The sequence below is a fragment of the Uranotaenia lowii genome, chromosome 2, assembly GCF_029784155.1.
Source record: "Uranotaenia lowii strain MFRU-FL chromosome 2, ASM2978415v1, whole genome shotgun sequence".
Taxonomy (NCBI): Eukaryota; Metazoa; Arthropoda; class Insecta; order Diptera; family Culicidae; genus Uranotaenia; species Uranotaenia lowii.
Genome location: NC_073692.1, coordinates 3,357,503 through 3,379,607, shown reverse-complemented (window position 1 = coordinate 3,379,607; position 22,105 = coordinate 3,357,503). Strand labels below are relative to the sequence as shown.

Sequence of the window (22,105 nt, the reverse complement as noted above, 5' to 3'; positions counted from 1 at the left end):
ATTTCAAATTTCAAATTTCAAATTTCAAATTTCAAATTTCAAATTTCAAATTTCAAATTTCAAATTTCAAATTCAAATTTCAAATTCAAATTTCAAATTTCAAATTTCAAATTTCAAATTTCAAATTCAAATTTCAAATTTCAAATTTCAAATTTCAAATTTCAAATTTCAAATTTCAAATTTCAAATTTCAAATTTCAAATTTCAAATTTCAAATTTCAAATTTCAAATTTCAAATTTCAAATTTCAAATTTCAAATTTCAAATTTCAAATTTCAAATTCAAATTTCAAATTTCAAATTTCAAATTTCAAATTTCAAATTTCAAATTTCAAATTTCAAATTTCAAATTTCAAATTTCAAATTTCAAATTTCAAATTTCAAATTTCAAATTTCAAATTTCAAATTTCAAATTTCAAATTTCAAATTTCAAATTTCAAATCAATTCAAATTTCAAATTTCAAATTTCAAATTTCAAATTTCAAATTCAAATTTCAAATTTCAAATTCAAATTTCAAAATTTCAAATTTCAAATTCAAATTTCAAATTTCAAATTTCAAATTTCAAATTTCAAATTTCAATTTCAAATTTCAAATTTCAAATTTCAAATTTCAAATTTCAAATTTCAAATTTCAAATTTCAAATTTCAAATTTCAAATTTCAAATTTCAAATTTCAAATTTCAAATTTCAAATTTCAATTTCAAATTTCAAATTTCAAATTTCAAATTCAAATTTCAAATTTCAAATTTCAAATTTCAAATTTCAAATTTCAAATTTCAAATTTCAAATTTCAAATTTCAAATTTCAAATTTCAAATTTCAAATTTCAAATTTCAAATTTCAAATTTCAAATTTCAAATTTCAAATTTCAAATTTCAAATTTCAAATTTCAAATTCAAATTTCAAATTTCAAATTTCAAATTTCAAATTTCAAATTTCAAATTTCAAATTTCAAATTTCAAATTTCAAATTTCAAATTTCAAATTTCAAATTCAAATTTCAAATTTCAATTTCAAATTTCAAATTTCAATTTCAAATTTCAAATTTCAAATTTCAAATTTCAAATTCAAATTTCAAATTTCAATTTCAAATTTCAAATTTCAAATTTCAAATTTCAAATTTCAAATTCAATTCAAATTTCAAATTCAAATTTCAAATTTCAAATTTCAAATTTCAAATTTCAATTTCAAATTTCAAATTTCAAATTTCAAATTCAAATTTCAAATTTCAAATTTCAAATTCAAATTTCAAATTTCAAATTTCAAATTTCAAATTTCAAATTTCAATTTCAAATTTCAAATTTCAAATTTCAAATTTCAAATTTCAAATTTCAAATTTCAAATTTCAAATTTCAAATTCAAATTTCAAATTTCAAATTTCAAATTTCAAATTTCAAATTTCAAATTTCAAATTTCAAATTTCAAATTTCAAATTTCAAATTTCAATTTCAAATTTCAAATTTCAAATTTCAAATTTCAAATTTCAATTTCAAATTTCAAATTTCAAATTTCAAATTTCAAATTTCAAATTTCAAATTTCAAATTTCAAATTTCAAATTTCAAATTTCAAATTTCAAATTTCAAATTTCAAATTTCAAATTTCAAATTTCAAATTTCAAATTTCAAATTTCAAATTCAAATTTCAAATTTCAAATTTCAAATTTCAAATTTCAAATTTCAAATTTCAAATTTCAATTTCAAATTTCAAATTTCAAATTTCAAATTTCAAATTTCAATTTCAAATTTCAAATTTCAAATTTCAAATTCAAATTCAAATTCAAATTCAAATTTCAAATTCAAATTTCAAATTTCAAATTTCAAATTTCAAATTTCAAATTCAAATTTCAAATTTCAAATTTCAAATTTCAAATTTCAAATTTCAAATTTCAAATTTCAAATTTCAAATTTCAAATTTCAAATTTCAAATTTCAAATTTCAAATTTCAAATTTCAATTTCAAATTTCAAATTTCAAATTTCAAATTTCAAATTTCAAATTTCAAATTTCAAATTCAAATTTCAAATTTCAAATTTCAAATTTCAAATTTCAAATTTCAAATTTCAAATTTCAAATTTCAAATTTCAAATTTCAAATTTCAAATTTCAAATTTCAAATTTCAAATTTCAAATTTCAATTTCAAATTTCAAATTTCAAATTTCAAATTTCAAATTTCAAATTTCAAATTTCAAATTTCAAATTTCAAATTTCAAATTTCAAATTTCAAATTTCAAATTTCAAATTTCAAATTTCAAATTTCAAATTTCAAATTTCAAATTCAAATTTCAAATTTCAAATTTCAAATTTCAAATTTCAAATTTCAAATTTCAAATTTCAAATTTCAAATTTCAAATTTCAAATTTCAAATTTCAAATTTCAAATTTCAAATTTCAAATTTCAAATTTCAAATTTCAAATTTCAAATTTCAAATTTCAAATTTTCAAATTTCAAAAATGAAAAATTCAAATTTCAAATTTCAAATTCAAATTTCAAATTTCAAATTTCAAATTTCAAATTTCAAATTTCAAATTTCAAATTTCAAATTTCAAATTTCAAATTCAAATTTCAAATTTCAAATTTCAAATTTCAAATTTCAAATTTCAAATTTCAAATTTCAAATTTCAAATTTCAAATTTCAAATTTCAAATTTCAAATTTCAAATTTCAAATTTCAAATTTCAAATTTCAATTTCAAATTTCAAATTTCAAATTTCAAATTTCAAATTTCAAATTCAAATTTCAAATTTCAAATTTCAAATTCAAATTTCAAATTTCAAATTTCAAATTTCAAATTTCAAATTTCAAATTTCAAATTTCAAATTTCAAATTTCAAATTTCAAATTTCAAATTTCAAATTTCAAATTTCAAATTTCAAATTTCAAATTTCAAATTTCAAATTTCAAATTTCAAATTTCAAATTCAAATTTCAAATTTCAAATTTCAAATTTCAAATTCAAATTTCAAATTTCAAATTTCAAATTTCAAATTTCAAATTTCAAATTTCAAATTTCAAATTTCAAATTTCAAATTTCAAATTCAAATTTCAAATTTCAAATTTCAAATTTCAAATTTCAAATTTCAAATTTCAAATTTCAAATTTCAAATTTCAAATTTCAAATTTCAAATTTCAAATTTCAAATTTCAAATTTCAAATTTCAAATTTCAAATTTCAAATTTCAAATTTCAAATTTCAAATTTCAAATTTCAAATTTCAAATTTCAAATTTCAAATTCAAATTTCAAATTTCAAATTTCAAATTTCAAATTTCAAATTTCAAATTTCAAATTTCAAATTTCAAATTTCAAATTTCAAATTTCAAATTTCAAATTTCAAATTTCAAATTTCAAATTCAAATTTCAAATTTCAAATTTCAAATTTCAAATTTCAAATTTCAAATTTCAAATTTCAAATTTCAAATTTCAAATTTCAAATTTCAAATTTCAAATTTCAAATTTCAAATTTCAAATTTCAAATTTCAAATTTCAAATTCAAATTTCAAATTTCAAATTTCAAATTTCAAATTCAAATTCAAATTTCAAATTTCAAATTTCAAATTTCAAATTTCAAATTTCAAATTTCAAATTTCAAATTTCAAATTTCAAATTCAAATTTCAAATTTCAAATTTCAAATTTCAAATTCAAATTTCAAATTTCAAATTTCAAATTTCAAATTTCAAATTTCAAATTTCAAATTTCAAATTTCAAATTCAAATTTCAAATTTCAAATTTCAAATTTCAAATTTCAAATTTCAAATTTCAAATTTCAAATTTCAAATTCAATCAAATTTCAAATTTCAAATTTCAAATTTCAAATTTCAAATTTCAAATTCAAATTTCAAATTTCAAATTTCAAATTTCAAATTTCAAATTTCAAATTTCAAATTTCAAATTTCAAATTCAAATTTCAAATTTCAAATTCAAATTTCAAATTTCAAATTTCAAATTTCAATTCAAATTCAAATTTCAAATTTCAAATTTCAAATTTCAAATTTCAAATTTCAAATTCAAATTCAAATTTCAAATTTCAAATTTCAAATTTCAAATTTCAAATTTCAAATTTCAAATTTCAAATTTCAAATTTCAAATTCAAATTTCAAATTTCAAATTTCAAATTTCAAATTTCAAATTTCAAATTTCAAATTTCAAATTTCAAATTTCAAATTTCAAATTTCAAATTTCAAATTTCAAATTTCAAATTTCAAATTTCAAATTTCAAATTTCAAATTTCAAATTTCAAATTTCAAATTTCAAATTTCAAATTTCAAATTTCAAATTTCAAATTTCAAATTTCAAATTTCAAATTTCAAATTTCAAATTTCAAATTTCAAATTTCAAATTTCAAATTCAAATTTCAAATTTCAAATTTCAAATTTCAAATTTCAAATTTCAAATTTCAAATTTCAAATTTCAAATTTCAAATTTCAAATTTCCAAATTTCAAATTTCAAATTTCAAATTTCAAATTTCAAATTTCAAATTTCAAATTTCAAATTTCAAATTTCAAATTTCAAATTCAAATTTCAAATTTCAAATTCAAATTTCAAATTTCAAATTTCAAATTCAAATTTCAAATTTCAAATTCAAATTTCAAATTTCAAATTCAAATTTCAAATTCAAATTTCAAATTTCAAATTCAAATTTCAAATTTCAAATTTCAAATTTCAAATTTCAAATTTCAAATTTCAAATTTCAAATTTCAAATTTCAAATTCAAATTTCAAATTTCAAATTTCAAATTTCAAATTTCAAATTTCAAATTTCAAATTTCAATTTCAAATTTCAAATTTCAAATTTCAAATTCAAATTTCAAATTTCAAATTTCAAATTCAAATTCAAATTTCAAATTTCAAATTTCAAATTTCAAATTTCAAATTTCAAATTCAAATTTCAAATTCAAATTTCAAATTTCAAATTCAAATTCAAATTTCAAATTTCAAATTTCAAATTTCAAATTTCAAATTTCAAAATTTCAAATTTCAAATTCAAATTTCAAATTTCAAATTTCAAATTTCAAATTTCAAATTTCAAATTTCAAATTTCAAATTTCAAATTTCAAATTTCAAATTTCAAATTTCAAATTTCAAATTTCAAATTTCAAATTTCAAATTTCAAATTTCAAATTTCAAATTTCAAATTTCAAATTCAAATTTCAAATTTCAAATTTCAAATTTCAAATTTCAAATTTCAAATTTCAAATTTCAAATTTCAAATTTCAAATTTCAAATTTCAAATTTCAAATTTCAAATTCAAATTTCAAATTTCAAATTTCAAATTTCAAATTTCAAATTTCAAATTTCAAATTTCAAATTTCAAATTTCAAATTTCAAATTTCAATTTCAAATTTCAAATTTCAAATTTCAAATTCAAATTTCAAATTTCAAATTTCAAATTTCAAATTTCAAATTTCAAATTTCAAATTTCAAATTTCAAATTTCAAATTTCAAATTTCAAATTTCAAATTTCAAATTTCAAATTTCAAATTTCAAATTTCAAATTTCAAATTTCAAATTTCAAATTTCAAATTTCAAATTTCAAATTTCAAATTTCAAATTTCAAATTTCAAATTTCAAATTTCAAATTTCAAATTTCAAATTTCAAATTTCAAATTTCAAATTTCAAATTTCAAATTTCAAATTTCAAATTTCAAATTTCAAATTTCAAATTTCAAATTTCAAATTTCAAATTTCAAATTTCAAATTTCAAATTTCAAATTTCAAATTTCAAATTTCAAATTTCAAATTTCAAATTTCAAATTTCAAATTTCAAATTTCAAATTTCAAATTTCAAATTTCAAATTTCAAATTTCAAATTTCAAATTTCAAATTTCAAATTTCAAATTTCAAATTTCAAATTTCAAATTTCAAATTTCAAATTTCAAATTTCAAATTTCAAATTTCAAATTTCAAATTTCAAATTTCAAATTTCAAATTTCAAATTTCAAATTTCAAATTTCAAATTTCAAATTTCAAATTTCAAATTTCAAATTTCAAATTTCAAATTTCAAATTTCAAATTTCAAATTTCAAATTTCAAATTTCAAATTTCAAATTTCAAATTTCAAATTTCAAATTTCAAATTTCAAATTTCAAATTTCAAATTTCAAATTTCAAATTTCAAATTTCAAATTTCAAATTTCAAATTTCAAATTTCAAATTCATTTATTACGCAACTTTTATCTACCAGCTCAAATTTTTTAATTTCGAGTTTCATTTCAAATTCATTCATTACGCAACTTTTATCTACCAGCTCAAATGATTGTTATGGTGATTTGATTTACCATTCTTATGTTAGCTTGAATGATCGCTATGTGATCTCAAGCTGTTCAAGATATTTTCGTATGATGACGACATTAATGATCTCATACTTGGATCGTATCTGAATGAATAAACAGACTGCCGTCTAAACCAAACATTTCCTTTGCACCTCTGTGAAGAATACTACTACACATGGTTGGTAAAAAATATGATTTTAAACCGGCTTGACCGTTAGCCTTCAAATGCCATGGACAGCGTGTGCGTGTGCAATATTGGTCGTTAAATTATTATACTTTTGGTGTAGAAACTCTGATTTTGGAAATAGAATAATTTAACGAACACAAAAAAAATCGTTCAAACAAAAATAATTATTTCTGACCGCTCCATATTTGTAGTACATTCTAACATTTATTTGAACACTGATGCCGTCATCTTCGAAGAAAGAGTCAGAAGAAAATCAAGCAGAAAGTCGATTTTTTTTTTTTCAAATAAGACATTTGCTCATTAGTCGCCGTTAGGATAACATCGCTAGAAAATATAGTTGAGCGGCTGAATTTTAATTTTAGGGAAAAAGTGTTTAAAAATATTATTTTTTCTTTTAAGGCGTATCAGCCAGAGTTGGATACATTGAACGAAACGTATAATCGTATCATCGAGAAAATCGGCCACCCTGAAAGTGAAAATATTAACTTGGAAAACGTAGAAGTTAATCGCCGCTGGAGAGACGGAATTACTATTCTTGAAAATCTACGCGAGAATTTGAACGAGCTCCAACATCAGTCAAATCAACTGGAGAGTATTTTGAATGAACTGGACATAAAATCCACTAGCCTTTTGAATAAAGATAAGGATTTGGATCTGATAGTACGTTCAAAAGAAGAAATTGAATCAAAACAGCGCATGGTTGAGGTGAGTAACAATCGTCAACATCGAATATGATCTCATCCCGTGAGACACTTGAAGTTTTTTTTCGCTCATATTGGGAATGTTTTTTTTTTGCGCACTTTTAACGACTTTGCTTCTCTATTTCAGAGTCTTCTTGATGACAAGTCGGCTCTTGGTCAACTCAATACCAAGGCCAATTGTTTGTCCGAAACATTGATTAGAGCACTGCAAGAACAACAATTGTCTCCAAAATCATTGAAAGAGAAGCTGCTTCATCTCAATGAAGTTGATGCTAGGTACGTACTTTTGAACATTCTATTTTCAGGTATTCTCAGATTATCCAACTCACCAAGATTCTCTCCCACACTCAATCAGTTTAATGGTTTCTCATGCTTTTTTTCGTTACTTTGGCTATTGGCACTATTCTCGTTTTGTGGTGCGACTGAGTGAGTTCATTCGGCATTTTAGTCTTTTCCCGTGCTTTCAGTATTACCGTTCGTATTTTGATAAGGCGCCCGTTTGGACTGAGCGATTTTATATACACTTCCATCGCGGTAGAATAAAATTTATTGATCTAATACTGCAGACGAAATGGTTATTGCACATTGCAGACCAGAAAGGCTAACTCAAATCACCTGACGTCATCGGCTAAATTTAAATTTTCTTCAAACGATGTTTATTTTGAATTTATCACGCTCTTTCCAAGGGTGAATTGTAATGCGCACAAACTAAACTTGCTTTTTTTTTCTAGGCTCACTGAAAATTTGAAATCAAAACAAACGCAAATAAAGGAAATTCTGGAAGATTTGAATCTCTTCCTAGAAGATTTGTCTAAACTTCAAACTCATGTTGAATGTGCGTTGAAAGAGCTGCAGGAAATTAATCCGTTCGATGAGCATATTCGAGACACGGAGAAAAAACTTACAGTGATTCAATCAAAAACGGAACAATACTGTAGCAGAAATAAAAGTATTAATCAAAAAATCGAACAAAAGTATATTACCTCGCAACAGTTCATACCATCGGATCTAGTCAATCGGATAAAATCTCTGGACGATCTCTTGCAAAACTTAACAGCTAAGATGGATGAGTATAATAATATCTACAAACACGCAAAAGTTGTTCGTGCAGATTACTTTGTAGTCTATGATAGGATCAAGACATGGATTGAAAACGCAGAGCTAGTCACAAGTAATCACAATATTGATCCTAGCGAGCTGAAAACAAAGTTAAGAGAGCTGATGAACGATGCCGAAAATTTAAGAAGCACTCATGACCAGCTACAATTATATGGCAATGAGATAATCCAAAATTGTGTTAAGGAGGCAGACAAACAAGCTATGAAAACAAATATGGAGCAGATACAATTGGAGATGAATAAAACTATTCAGTTGGTGGAGGACAAAAATCGCACTATTGAAAAGATTCTAGGAAATTGGGCGAATTTTATGAGACTTTTCCAGTTGGTTATGGATTGGTCGATTAAATTGAGAGTTTTGTTAGATCAAAAAATTCAATTACATACTCTTTTTGACGCACAATCGGCTTGTCAGAACTACTCTGTAAGTTAAGCTTTCTTGAAAGCATAAAATCTTTTCTATTGATCATTAAATTTGTTATAATTTGATTTCAGAGCGCTGTTTCTACTCTGGCTGATGTTTCAAGGCACTTGAGCGAAATGAATCACGAATTTGATACCATTAACGATGTTTGCTCGACGGGTTATTTGAAAAATAAGCTACATGAGGCCGAAACTATGAAAATCGACATGGAAACAGTACTGTTCGAAAGGGTAAAATAAATATTCTCGATATCATTATCTTTATCATTCAAAATCTGTGTTTTCCATTCGAAGAATTTATATCTCAACGAAACGACGGAGGAGTGGCAACAATACGAAGATAAATTGAGAAGTGTCAAGGCGTGGATAAAGGAATCGTACAACACTTTGAACTCCGTTGAACTGAAAAACAAACCGCTGCGAGATCAACTGCGAGTGATCGAACAAATGCTTGCCGACATTTCTGGTCAAAAAATGAAAGTGAATATGTCACTAGAAAAAATGCAGGTAATTGTTAACCTGATAAAAGTCGTTTGATTTTCTTTTTCTCAATTCATTCTATTTCAAAGGTTCATTTCCATTCGGACGTTATTTACAATGATAATCCGGCCATTGTGCATAACGGTCGTTGCGTTATCGATGAGCTCGATAAGCTACACATGGATGTGTTCCAAACCACGCAAAACCTCGATAAGGCACTGGCTCAGGTGGAGGATTGTCAGAACGAAATGCAAAGTCTGCGTCAGCGCATCGTGCAGGAGGAACAGCAGCTTCGAAATATTTTATCACCATTGCATCAGGCAGACAACAGTGATAAACTAGAACAGGTGAGTTTTCAATTTTGTTTTTTTTTTTTTCATTAGAGCACACTCCTCATTGAAAAATCATCTTCGACAAACTGTTTTCCTATTTATCGGTCTTTTACAATGTTTTTATTGCATTGGTGGTAAAATTAAAGTTTTAGAATATAAGCGGTTATTTGAATGTAAACTACAGTTTTAAAAGCTAAAGCTAACATCACAATTCTACTAGCAAAATAATACCTACAACAATCCTTCTCAGAATTCTTTTTTTTTTCTTCTTTTGCATAAACTAATCACTTTCGCTTTAATATGGCCTGAATACCTACAAAAGAACTGAAGTGACTTCATAAAAAAAAACTCGAAATTTTAAAAACTGCATATTAGACTGCCCCACATTTGTATGAGAATTTTCAAGCTTGTGAATTGTTATGCGATGCAGGCTTAAATTGATCCTAGGCCTAGTACACGGTCTCATGCCAAATTTGGGCCAGATCGGATCACGGAAAGGGGTCGCTCAACGAGCCTAAAGATTGTATGGGAGTTTCTGACATTTTGTGCGGGAGGAACATGAAAATCCAGTTTTTCATTAATAACTTTGATCCCCTTCGACCAATTTCTTTTAAAAATAGTTTTACTGAAAGCCCAAACTATGACAAATATTCCATCCGAAGACTGCATTTCGATTCGACTTATGGTAAAAAAGTTATTAAACTTCAAAAATGGGGTAACTTTTTTCAGGGTGATATTCATCACTGTTAATGTTGCGTCAAAATGTTCGAAGCACTGTCTCTAAGTAATAGTGATGAATATCACCCTTAAAAAACATAACTATTTTTTTAAGTTTAATAACGTTCGTGTCTTAGCTTGAATTGAAATGCAGTCTTCGGATGAAATATTTGTCACAGTTTAGGCATTAAGTTATTCATGAAAAACTGGATTTTCAAGTTGCTCCCGAACACTCCCAAAATCCCAAACAATCTTTAGGCTCATTGAGCGACCTCTTTCCGTGATCCGATCTGGCCCAAATTTGGCATGCGACTTTGGAATAGGCCTAGGATCAATTTGGAGCCTGCACCGCATAACTTTTTCAAATGTCGGGTCATTTGGGTTACACTACTGCATATAAAGTTATGAGAATCTTAAAAAAGCACGATAATCGATAACGATAAGTAATTAACGCTTTTGATTTAACTTTATTTGCTAGTACTATTTTATTTACTTATTAAATAATATCGCCTCACAAATACATGCTTCAATTTGCATCATTCCAATAGCCATTTGCAGTGTAACTTTTTATGTGTTTAGATTCATACGAAATTATGTATTCACTATTGGGAACAGATTCTTGATAATAATCATATTTTGTTATTTGTCCTCCTCAACCCAACTAATTTGGTTCATCTCTAAAACAAATGCATTATCCAAAACATATAACTATAATACAACAACTTGCTAAAATTTATTCACATTACGCTTTTGCAATAATATTGGACTGTCTGTGATGGTTATCTATTGGTAAATGGGATTCAAATGTAAAGGAATGTCGTGATCGTTTAAGAACCCTGCATCAACAACTGAACCAAATTAATGCCAAGATAAAAGTACTCCAACAACGGGAAGCCCCCGATTGATGGAAACTGACACAGGCCATCGTAACTTATTCTTTCAATCAAATTTAATTTTCTTCAATACTATTGAATCCATTGTATTACTACCTACTTTGTTCTATTTGCTATACAACTGCTTTATAAAGGAATATTAAAAGTTTCATCCTAAAACAAATTCCATCAAAAGTGTTTCATTCCATGTAAAATAAATTGCCGAAAAATAAATTGCAAATTCCACCATCAGGACCTTTCTGTCGACTGGAGCGGATCTGCTACAATTGAACCCTCAAATCATCACCATCAAGCTAGACAGATGGAACAGCCAGGTGCTGCGAATTATGACAGCTTCGATCAAGCCTCGTATCATAAACAACCAAGAGCACAATTAGGCACATCCTCAACAGCTGGAACTGCACCAACTTTTTCAGCATGGAATAACTCTAATTTGACCTACGCCGAAGTCGTTGCTGGTTTAAAAAGATCAATTACAACAGCACATACAAGACACGAAGGCAAACCTCTCCTGCCAAACAGATTGCAAGAAGCTGTCAATGTTTCAGTCGGCCCACAACATTCAACACCTTCCCCCAACAGTTTTTCACAAGATATCATTGAGCATCTCATTAAAAATACGCATTTGGAACCCTCAGTTTCTTCAAGACAAGAATCTAAAAGCCAGGATGATAAGCCTGGACATCAAGGAGCCGAGAAAAGTCTTCGGAAACGCAAACCAAAAAAGCATGCAATGGTTCAGAAAAAAATTACTGTTCATTGTGACGAAATCGCAAACCGGAATTCAATTGAACAAAATGTTGATATTGAAGAAACACGCGCAACATTAGGTGCAAATTTAGTGCAAAAATATCACACCAGTTTGTCTCAAATCGAAAAACCACTGAAATCGGCCGAGCCTGGCATCTCCAGAGTTTGTGATGAGGATGAAACTTATGCAGCTGTACTTAAAAATATACACTCTCAAAAGAAACACGCCATCGTATCTATTGATAGCCAAAACTTCAGTGATGTCACCATTAATTCTGAAGTATTTTTTCCACAAGGAAACACACACAGTGAAGGAAAAGACGAAGAAACACCGCAGGAATATGTATCAGTTATTGAGGAAAATTCTTCGTTGCACTGTATCGCGGCGCCTCAGAAAAAGTCGAACGCAAAAAAGAAGAAAAAACACGCTGCAATAATGACCACTCCATCCGAAAATAAATCATCATTTACTGATCGCGACAGCGCATCATCCAAAACCGCTGACTGTCCACAGCTTCAAAAAGAAATCTACATAAAAAATATTGTATGTATTGCACCTGTCAATCAACAAATGAAGAAAAAAGAGTGTAGTAAAACGATGAATAAGAGCTGTGATGTAATTGTTGATACAGAAATTGACAAGTGTAAACAAATAAATGACAAAAAGCACAAGCCGAAAAATAATAAGCATATTGTAGACAAGCAAGAAAAAAACAAATTATCCGGTGATGAGAACTGTGTGTGTGATATTACTATGTCATCGAGTAGTGTTCTCAACACCACCGATAGCAAAATTTCTTCACCAGCTGAAAGTGACCTACAAGCGGCAGGCATTCCGGCATATGAACATTTGCTTACAGATAGTCCTGTTGCAGCTGAGAATACAAGCGTACAGCATCACGAAGTTAAACAAATCGATGATAATTTGAGTGAAAAGTCAAATGCTGTTTCTTCCAATATTGAAGTCAAAAGTTACGCAATAACCACCACACCAATGAATGATCATCAGATGCTAGCAATGGAAACACATTTTGAAATAGATAAGTCGAAATCTATTAAAAAACGAAAACCGGCTGAACGCAGACATGGATCCGATTCACGGAACCTTAATTTCCCCAAACAAGATTTCACTATTGAACAAAGAAGAAATCATCCAAAACCAACTGATATATTTGTTGCTCTAACAAATGATGATGAAGTATCGTTGATCGAGGATAAATCATCGATGCCTATAGTCAGTGAAACAAAAATTACCATAGAGGTAACTGGATTAGACGTGAACGGTACTGGTGGTAAAATTAAATCACCAACGGAAAAGATAACAGCAATGGGCAGAGATGCTATAAACGCACAGTTCGCAAATGCACCTTTGAAGCAGTCACCAAGTGGAGATGACTCAAACGACTCCTACGCAATAGATTCTACTACAGCTGAATGTGACATGATGCTAAACGCAAGCATTCCGATATGCGAAGATATGCCGATGAATAAATCTCTGGATCTAACAGTTGAAAATATAAGCAAAAGTGACAAACATGATTTACCTGCAATCCAACTTGTCAATGATACATGCAACAACGATGGTATTTCTTTCGCAATTAAAGATGCATCGATTTTATCACCAATGAGTAAACGCCAATTGCAAGAAAACCTACCATGCACTTTGAATAATGAATCTGAAAATTCACACACAAATAAATTTGAACCTTCTAAAAAGCGAAAAACAAGTAAACGTAAGGCTACTTCAATACAAGGGTCAACCATTGAACAAATAGTATGTATCAATGAAAAGTCGGAGAACATAAATGATAAATCTGAATCATCAAAAACAAAAATCTGTGAAATTCCTATCCAGAAACCCAGTTCTCAAAGCGATTCAGATGTAAATGTTGACCCTGATAATATATCGTTAACTCCAGAAAATATAACAGAGTCAACAAAGAATGACATAAGCAATCAAACAACAAACGCAGCACTTCGTCTTTTACCTGATGCAGAAAATTCGAAAAATAGGGATCAGAACCAAAACCAGCGAAAGGGGGATTACAATTTCAAGGAAAGTCGCCAAAAAATCTCAATGATAACTCACGAGGAAATATTGATGAAACCAGTATCATATATTCATTTAGAGTTACCAGCTGTTGAATTGTGTGTTACCACAAACGAAACTGATTTCAGTACCGTTCATGACGCTCTAACTATCTTAGAAAGTACCGAAGCTTTGAGTACAGCTGTGAATCCAGAGATACATATTGCAACAGAAGTTTCTGTTATCAAGCCATTAGACAACGACGTTTCTAGTGGGAGTGGAGAAAAACTGCTGGAAAAACAGTTGTCCTTAACAGTAGAGAATAGTGAAACTGAGCTAAATGACTTCAAAACTGTAGGCCATGGTCAAGTGGAATTTGATCTTTCATTGCAGCCGACAAGCAATGAACAAGAGACATATTTCAACAGTGCTGTTGAGGATGTGGAACCTTCGACTTGTGAAGTAAAGGAAATGCAATTACATATTTTCACCTCAAAATCCGCAGCAGAATATGTGTGTGAACCTGAACAAAAAAGAGAAGTGCCTTGTCAATTGGCAGCTATCGCCCAACCAAGTGAAATTGCTGTAGAAATTGATAATACAAAATTAGCTTCTCAATCGGAGAATTCAGATTTCATCAACTTTGAATGTCACGGAAAAGTTTCTATAAATGAAATGGTTCCACAAGATGCAGCAAATGTACGTGAAGGGCATGATTTAAAACTTTTTGATGCAAAACCTTTAAATGAATACTTAGAATTTGAGCACATTGATCATCCTCAAAATAATGGTAGCACGAATCTAGCACTGATCAATTCAATTGTTGTGTTTAGTGACACAGAAAATTCATCCGTTCAGAAAACATCAAGTTTCATAGCATCAGGTATAAAAGATTCGATCAACCAATACGATGCAATAAAATCACAGTCCGATTGCACTGTAAAGTGCACCGAACAAGAGAAAATATTGGTTCCTTTCGAGGAAGCTGTAGTAGACACATCAATTGAGAAAACGGTTCAACCGGAATCGGTTGCTGAAGCGAAATGTATTGCGACTGTTATTGAAAATCCTATGCCAACTCCAAACATAGAAGCTGATAAATTTGTTGCGGATGTGCCACAAGACCTATGTCTTGCAACGGATCGTCTTTCGCAAAGTACAGAACTGAAAAAGAGTTCAGTTCAATTTGAAACACTCTTAGAAAAAGCATCCCATCATTCTAACTTTGAAACAGTTTTCAACGAATCCGGTGATATGCATTTTCAAGCTGTTTTTTTAGATTCGCAAAACTACACAGATGCTGTCACTCGATCTGAAGAGAAGGTTTTAAACAAAGATAATGTCTCACTTATTTATGAATCAATAACATCTGCCGCAAAAGATGCAGCCCATACAACTATCGAGCTATCAACCCATTCGGATGGATTGAAACAACAATCATTGATTGAAAGAGTAACAGATTCATTGTTGTCTTCAAATTGTCAGAAAAATCGTAAAGAACAAATATTGCACACTCAATTAAACTTTTATGAAAATGTTGAACAATTAGAATATTCATCAGCTCATGGCGAAAATGGACAAAAGGGTAAACAATTGATGGTCGAAGAAAATACTAAAGAAGTATCTGGTAACATAAGTGAGGGTTCGATGATAAAATCATCAGATAATTATGGTGAACTTATATTAGGGAAAAGCTGTAGAGAAAATGTGCCTGATGAAGATATTTCTTCTCAGGAATCAAGGGAAAGTCCAATCCTTGAAGGAAATGAACCGGTTTGTGAATCTGAATTACAATCAACAGATACTGAGCAGCTTCTTAGCTCTATGGTATGCTCTGCCTCTGAGACAAAACCAATCACAACTAATGTGATAGATAAAGTTGGCACAGTAGATAATTTTTATGATAATGCCGATGGTGAATCGCGAACAGATAATAATTATCCGGAAGGTTCAAGTATATTGACACCCACAGAACCAACGATTGATCATTATGAAGTTCAAATAATTAGTCATGTTGTAGATGAGATTCCAGAGGATAAAAAAAACATTGTTGGTGAGCAGTCTTCTGAAAGAAGCACGGAATACCTTCTGCCAGTATCCAAAGCTCAAGAGCTTGCCGAGACGTCAGCAAATAGCTCATTTATTGTAGCAACTACGAGTATTTCATACGAGGCTTCTACAATAAAAAATGTGACATCTGGTGAACAAACGGTTTTAGATAAATGTTTGGTGAATCCAATAGAAGTTAATGTGTCTTACGATGTGGAAAATCGGTCAAACGCAACAGAAGTAAAATATTTGAAAACGGAGCTTCACAAAGATGTCGAAAATCATCAACTACATAATGTAGCTCAAGATCAGTACGCAAATGATTCTTCATATACAAGCAAAACACTCCAACATTGTGGCTTTGAGCCCGATTCCTGTAAATATGGTTCTTATTGGATGTATAGGGATGCAGAAAAGACGCTATGCAACACGAAATCGCACAAATCAAACGAATCTACCGTAGATATTCCTGTTGAAGAGAGCCATATCAAGAAAACAATTCAAAGTAATCATCCATCTGCTAGCAAAGCTCATTCGGTGTATGTTGAAAATGTTGAGCAACCAATTGAAGAAAAACCAAAATTGCCGGCCGAGATAGATCACGGCAAAACATACAATAACCTAAATCGGATAAACTACGAAAAATCTTGTACTGATCTATACGCTTACTTTGCCTTGGCTGATGCAGAGAAAAGGTTCAACTTGTTAAAATCACAGGTCACACAAGTCAGCCCTAGGAAACAATCAACCGCTGCACAGTCTTCATTGGCTGAACTATTGTGTGAAGCATCGAATGAAAAAGATGAAATACATAATTCCACAGAATCAGATTTACCAGGCTTGGGAGATACTGGACACAATCAATCGAAACCATTTAATCAAACTAATTTTATGAATATTTCTAAAGACGAGATTGAAAGTGATGGATCCGATTCCATGAAAAATGAAGAGTTAAAAACAACAACTTTAGATAATGATTCAACGCACTGCGCTAGGGAAATCAATAACACATCTTTAACAACTGATGATCTTGGTCTTGATGTTTGATCTTGATGTTCATCTTAGGAGTAAGGGAGATTCTAAGGAAACTTCATATTTTAATAAATCGCCTTTATCGCTGATCGATTTTTGGATGAATAAACCGCTTTTCGATGATGCTGAGCTGACACTTGCTGTGTATAAACAACAGCAAAGATTCATAAATGATCATACTAGAGACATAGATGAGTCAATACCACAAACTGATATGAACGACAAAATCGATGGATCGCTAAAATTACCAGACCAGGCCAATCATCGACATGCAAATATATCAAAAAAAACAGCCTCGAATACTAACGTAGTTGAAAAAATGCACTCTGAGCATCAAATGTTGAATGATGTCGAGTTTTGGCGGGACAAACCTCTGTATGACGATGCGGAACTCCGGTATGCGTTATATATGCAATCAAAACCCACTATTAATACAAAATTAATACAAAATGAGCTAGAAACTACTGCTTCAAGTGAATTCGAATCGACTCTTTGTATCGCAATTGATGATGAGAATATCGGGAATCCAACAACAAATTCTGAGGTGCATTTAGTCGAATCCGTTTTAATCAGTGGGACAAAACAGGATGATTCGAGCTACAAAAATTTAACATACAATAGTGCTACAGCTTTTCAAGATCCAAGGGAGGCAGGAGAATTTAATAATACGATCACCGACGATATCCATTTGATTGAGTTGAAAAATACTCAATTAGATAAACCTAATGACAGTCTCTTACAAGCTATACCTGCTGATATTCCCAGTAACAACGAAACATTCCCAGAAAAGCATACTTTAACTAATACTCGAGGCGCGAATATGCATTCGTATGTAGAAAATTCCCCAGACACTGCTTCCGATATCCTACAGTCCTCTCCTCCCAGTAACATAGTAGCGTCATCGGACCACGTAGAAGTAAATAATTGCAATATGGATGATGGCACAGTAAGCAAACAGGTGATGTTAATTTCGATGTTAAGATTATTTTGTTTGATTTTAGTATAGTTATCATATTTCAACTCATAACCATATTATCAACTCGATAACATACACGCCCGCACTTCTATAACATGAAATGTATAGAGTATTATTCGCTGGGAACTCTGATCAAAACTGAAATATCATACAAGTTTGCAACTGATTCCTTAAAAAAAGATTGTTTTTGTGTTTATTTTTTTTTAACTTGTATCTCCCAACAATCATTTATCGGAATTCAGAATCCATTTCATTGGTTGATATTGAATTCATCACTGCTTCATATACATCAACATTATTTCTAATGTAAGACGTTTTACTTCTGTTTTGTTATACACATCAATTAGAAAAATATGTCCTAACAGGTACACAGGGGTAAGTGGAGAAGGTTTTCGTACAGGTCAACTTTGAAAGTCATTGAACAATCTAGATAAATGTAATGCAGTATATGTTATCTAAACTTTTTGATGAGATTTGCTTGATAAATGCTTCGCGAGAAATATTATCATAAAAATTGTTATAATTGTACTTTAAATTTGGTTTATTTTACGACATGATTCTTTTTGCAGATAAAAAAAAATTGGTTAGATTCTTGTGTAATAAATGCAAATAATTTGTTTTCATTTTCATGGTTTTTTGTAATCCTCAACTTCGGTATAGTTGTGAAATTGTTTTTTGCTTTTATGCTATGACTAAAGATTCCGCATCTTTTTTCAGTTGTTAGTTAAATTACAAGAGTATTAAAAATTCTAAATTGCAAGTTTGAAAAAATATTCAGCGTTGTTTAAATAGCCATCGTCTCCACCCACACCGGTGTACCTTAAGTAAAATTGTGATGAACAGTTTTATGCTTCAATCGAAATACTGTAGGCGTAAAAGATTCAAATCACTTTTATACACATTCTAAAGATAAAAAAGGGTTTTAAGATCACGACGGAAAACAGCTTAAATGTTCGTTCATTTGTAATATTTTCATTTCATATTTTGCCACAGAATCATAAATAATAGTTCTGCACAAAAAATTTATAACTAATATTACAATTAAGGTGCTACAAATTTTTTTGATTTAGAATTCATTTTCTAAGGAACGAACAAATATCAGCAATGTAGATGAAGTTTATTAAATATAATATAAATATAAAATTGTTGTTTACCATCACATAATTTATTGAATGTAAAATTTAAGAAATTAGATTTAAAACATTGAATAAGCCTCGTAATTAATGAGTAAACTCGTTATGAAAATTCAAGTGTTATGCGAAAATTTCCCTCATTCCAAGAATTGAATTTTTGCGAGTACAGTATTTCGTTTGGTTTAGTATCATCGAGTCGTTATTTCACATTCAACCATTTTTTTGTTCTCATTTAAACTATACACATTGACCCAGTTAGTGTTTTCTAGAACTTGTACGAACATTTTGTTTATTGACCTAAAACATGATGTGTGCTATATTCAGTTCAATCGAACATGATTTTGGAACGCATCAAAGCGCATAAAGTTTTGAGTTTTTAATCTCGAAAATCTCGATGAAAAAAGAACACGGTATCCAAATAAAAACTTCACTTGCAAAAATGACAAAAATGACAAAAATGACAAAAATGACAAAAATGACAAAAATGACAAAAATGACAAAAATGACAAAAATGACAAAAATGACAAAAATGACAAAAATGACAAAAATGACAAAAATGACAAAAATGACAAAAATGACAAAAATGACAAAAATGACAAAAATGACAAAAATGACAAAAATGACAAAAATGACAAAAATGACAAAAATGACAAAAATGACAAAAATGACAAAAATGACAAAAATGACAAAAATGACAAAAATGACAAAAATGACAAAAATGACAAAAATGACAAAAATGACAAAAATGACAAAAATGACAAAAATGACAAAAATGACAAAAATGACAAAAATGACAAAAATGACAAAAATGACAAAAATGACAAAAATGACAAAAATGACAAAAATGACAAAAATGACAAAAATGACAAAAATGACAAAAATGACAAAAATGACAAAAATGACAAAAATGACAAAAATGACAAAAATGACAAAAATGACAAAAATGACAAAAATGACAAAAATGACAAAAATGACAAAAATGACAAAAATGACAAAAATGACAAAAATGACAAAAATGACAAAAATGACAAAAATGACAAAAATGACAAAAATGACAAAAATGACAAAAATGACAAAAATGACAAAAATGACAAAAATGACAAAAATGACAAAAATGACAAAAATGACAAAAATGACAAAAATGACAAAAATGACAAAAATGACAAAAATGACAAAAATGACAAAAATGACAAAAATGACAAAAATGACAAAAATGACAAAAATGACAAAAATGACAAAAATGACAAAAATGACAAAAATGACAAAAATGACAAAAATGACAAAAATGACAAAAATGACAAAAATGACAAAAATGACAAAAATGACAAAAATGACAAAAATGACAAAAATGACAAAAATGACAAAAATGACAAAAATGACAAAAATGACAAAAATGACAAAAATGACAAAAATGACAAAAATGACAAAAATGACAAAAATGACAAAAATGACAAAAATGACAAAAATGACAAAAATGACAAAAATGACAAAAATGACAAAAATGACAAAAATGACAAAAATGACAAAAATGACAAAAATGACAAAAATGACAAAAATGACAAAAATGACAAAAATGACAAAAATGACAAAAATGACAAAAATGACAAAAATGACAAAAATGACAAAAATGACAAAAATGACAAAAATGACAAAAATGACAAAAATGACAAAAATGACAAAAATGACAAAAATGACAAAAATGACAAAAATGACAAAAATGACAAAAATGACAAAAATGACAAAAATGACAAAAATGACAAAAATGACAAAAATGACAAAAATGACAAAAATGACAAAAATGACAAAAATGACAAAAATGACAAAAATGACAAAAATGACAAAAATGACAAAAATGACAAAATGACAAAAATGACAAAAATGACAAAAATGACAAAAATGACAAAAATGACAAAAATGACAAAAATGACAAAAATGACAAAAATGACAAAAATGACAAAAATGACAAAAATGACAAAAATGACAAAAATGACAAAAATGACAAAAATGACAAAAATGACAAAAATGACAAAAATGACAAAAATGACAAAAATGACAAAAATGACAAAAATGACAAAAATGACAAAAATGACAAAAATGACAAAAATGACAAAAATGACAAAAATGACAAAAATGACAAAAATGACAAAAATGACAAAAATGACAAAAATGACAAAAATGACAAAAATGACAAAAATGACAAAAATGACAAAAATGACAAAAATGACAAAAATGACAAAAATGACAAAAATGACAAAAATGACAAAAATGACAAAAATGACAAAAATGACAAAAATGACAAAAATGACAAAAATGACAAAAATGACAAAAATGACAAAAATGACAAAAATGACAAAAATGACAAAAATGACAAAAATGACAAAAATGACAAAAATGACAAAAATGACAAAAATGACAAAAATGACAAAAATGACAAAAATGACAAAAATGACAAAAATGACAAAAATGACAAAAATGACAAAAATGACAAAAATGACAAAAATGACAAAAATGACAAAAATGACAAAAATGACAAAAATGACAAAAATGACAAAAATGACAAAAATGACAAAAATGACAAAAATGACAAAAATGACAAAAATGACAAAATGACAAAAATGACAAAAATGACAAAAATGACAAAAATGACAAAAATGACAAAAATGACAAAAATGACAAAAATGACAAAAATGACAAAAATGACAAAAATGACAAAAATGACAAAAATGACAAAAATGACAAAAATGACAAAAATGACAAAAATGACAAAAATGACAAAAATGACAAAAATGACAAAAATGACAAAAATGACAAAAATGACAAAAATGACAAAAATGACAAAAATGACAAAAATGACAAAAATGACAAAAATGACAAAAATGACAAAAATGACAAAAATGACAAAAATGACAAAAATGACAAAAATGACAAAAATGACAAAAATGACAAAAATGACAAAAATGACAAAAATGACAAAAATGACAAAAATGACAAAAATGACAAAAATGACAAAAATGACAAAAATGACA

The 22,105-nt window shown here is 28.1% G+C and overlaps 1 protein-coding gene across 4 annotated transcripts in view; it reads left to right on the top strand.

Moving 5' to 3' along the window:
- The window catches only part of LOC129749056 (muscle-specific protein 300 kDa), a 65,499-nt gene extending 48,501 nt beyond the window's left edge, over positions 1-16,998 (top strand). For 3 of the 4 annotated variants that reach the window (XM_055743879.1, XM_055743880.1, XM_055743881.1), the window contains 7 exons: positions 6,846-7,151; positions 7,275-7,423; positions 7,879-8,689; positions 8,761-8,919; positions 8,983-9,195; positions 9,258-9,515; positions 11,343-16,998. In XM_055743879.1, the coding sequence (XP_055599854.1) occupies positions 6,846-7,151; positions 7,275-7,423; positions 7,879-8,689; positions 8,761-8,919; positions 8,983-9,195; positions 9,258-9,515; positions 11,343-16,985 (7,539 nt within the window). In that variant the 3' untranslated portion in view covers positions 16,986-16,998. Of the gene's footprint in view, positions 1-6,845; positions 7,152-7,274; positions 7,424-7,878; positions 8,690-8,760; positions 8,920-8,982; positions 9,196-9,257; positions 9,516-11,029; positions 11,274-11,342 lie in introns of those variants that run through there. The other variant, XM_055743883.1, reaches the window with a different exon arrangement.
- Positions 16,999-22,105: the final 5,107 nt, after the last annotated feature.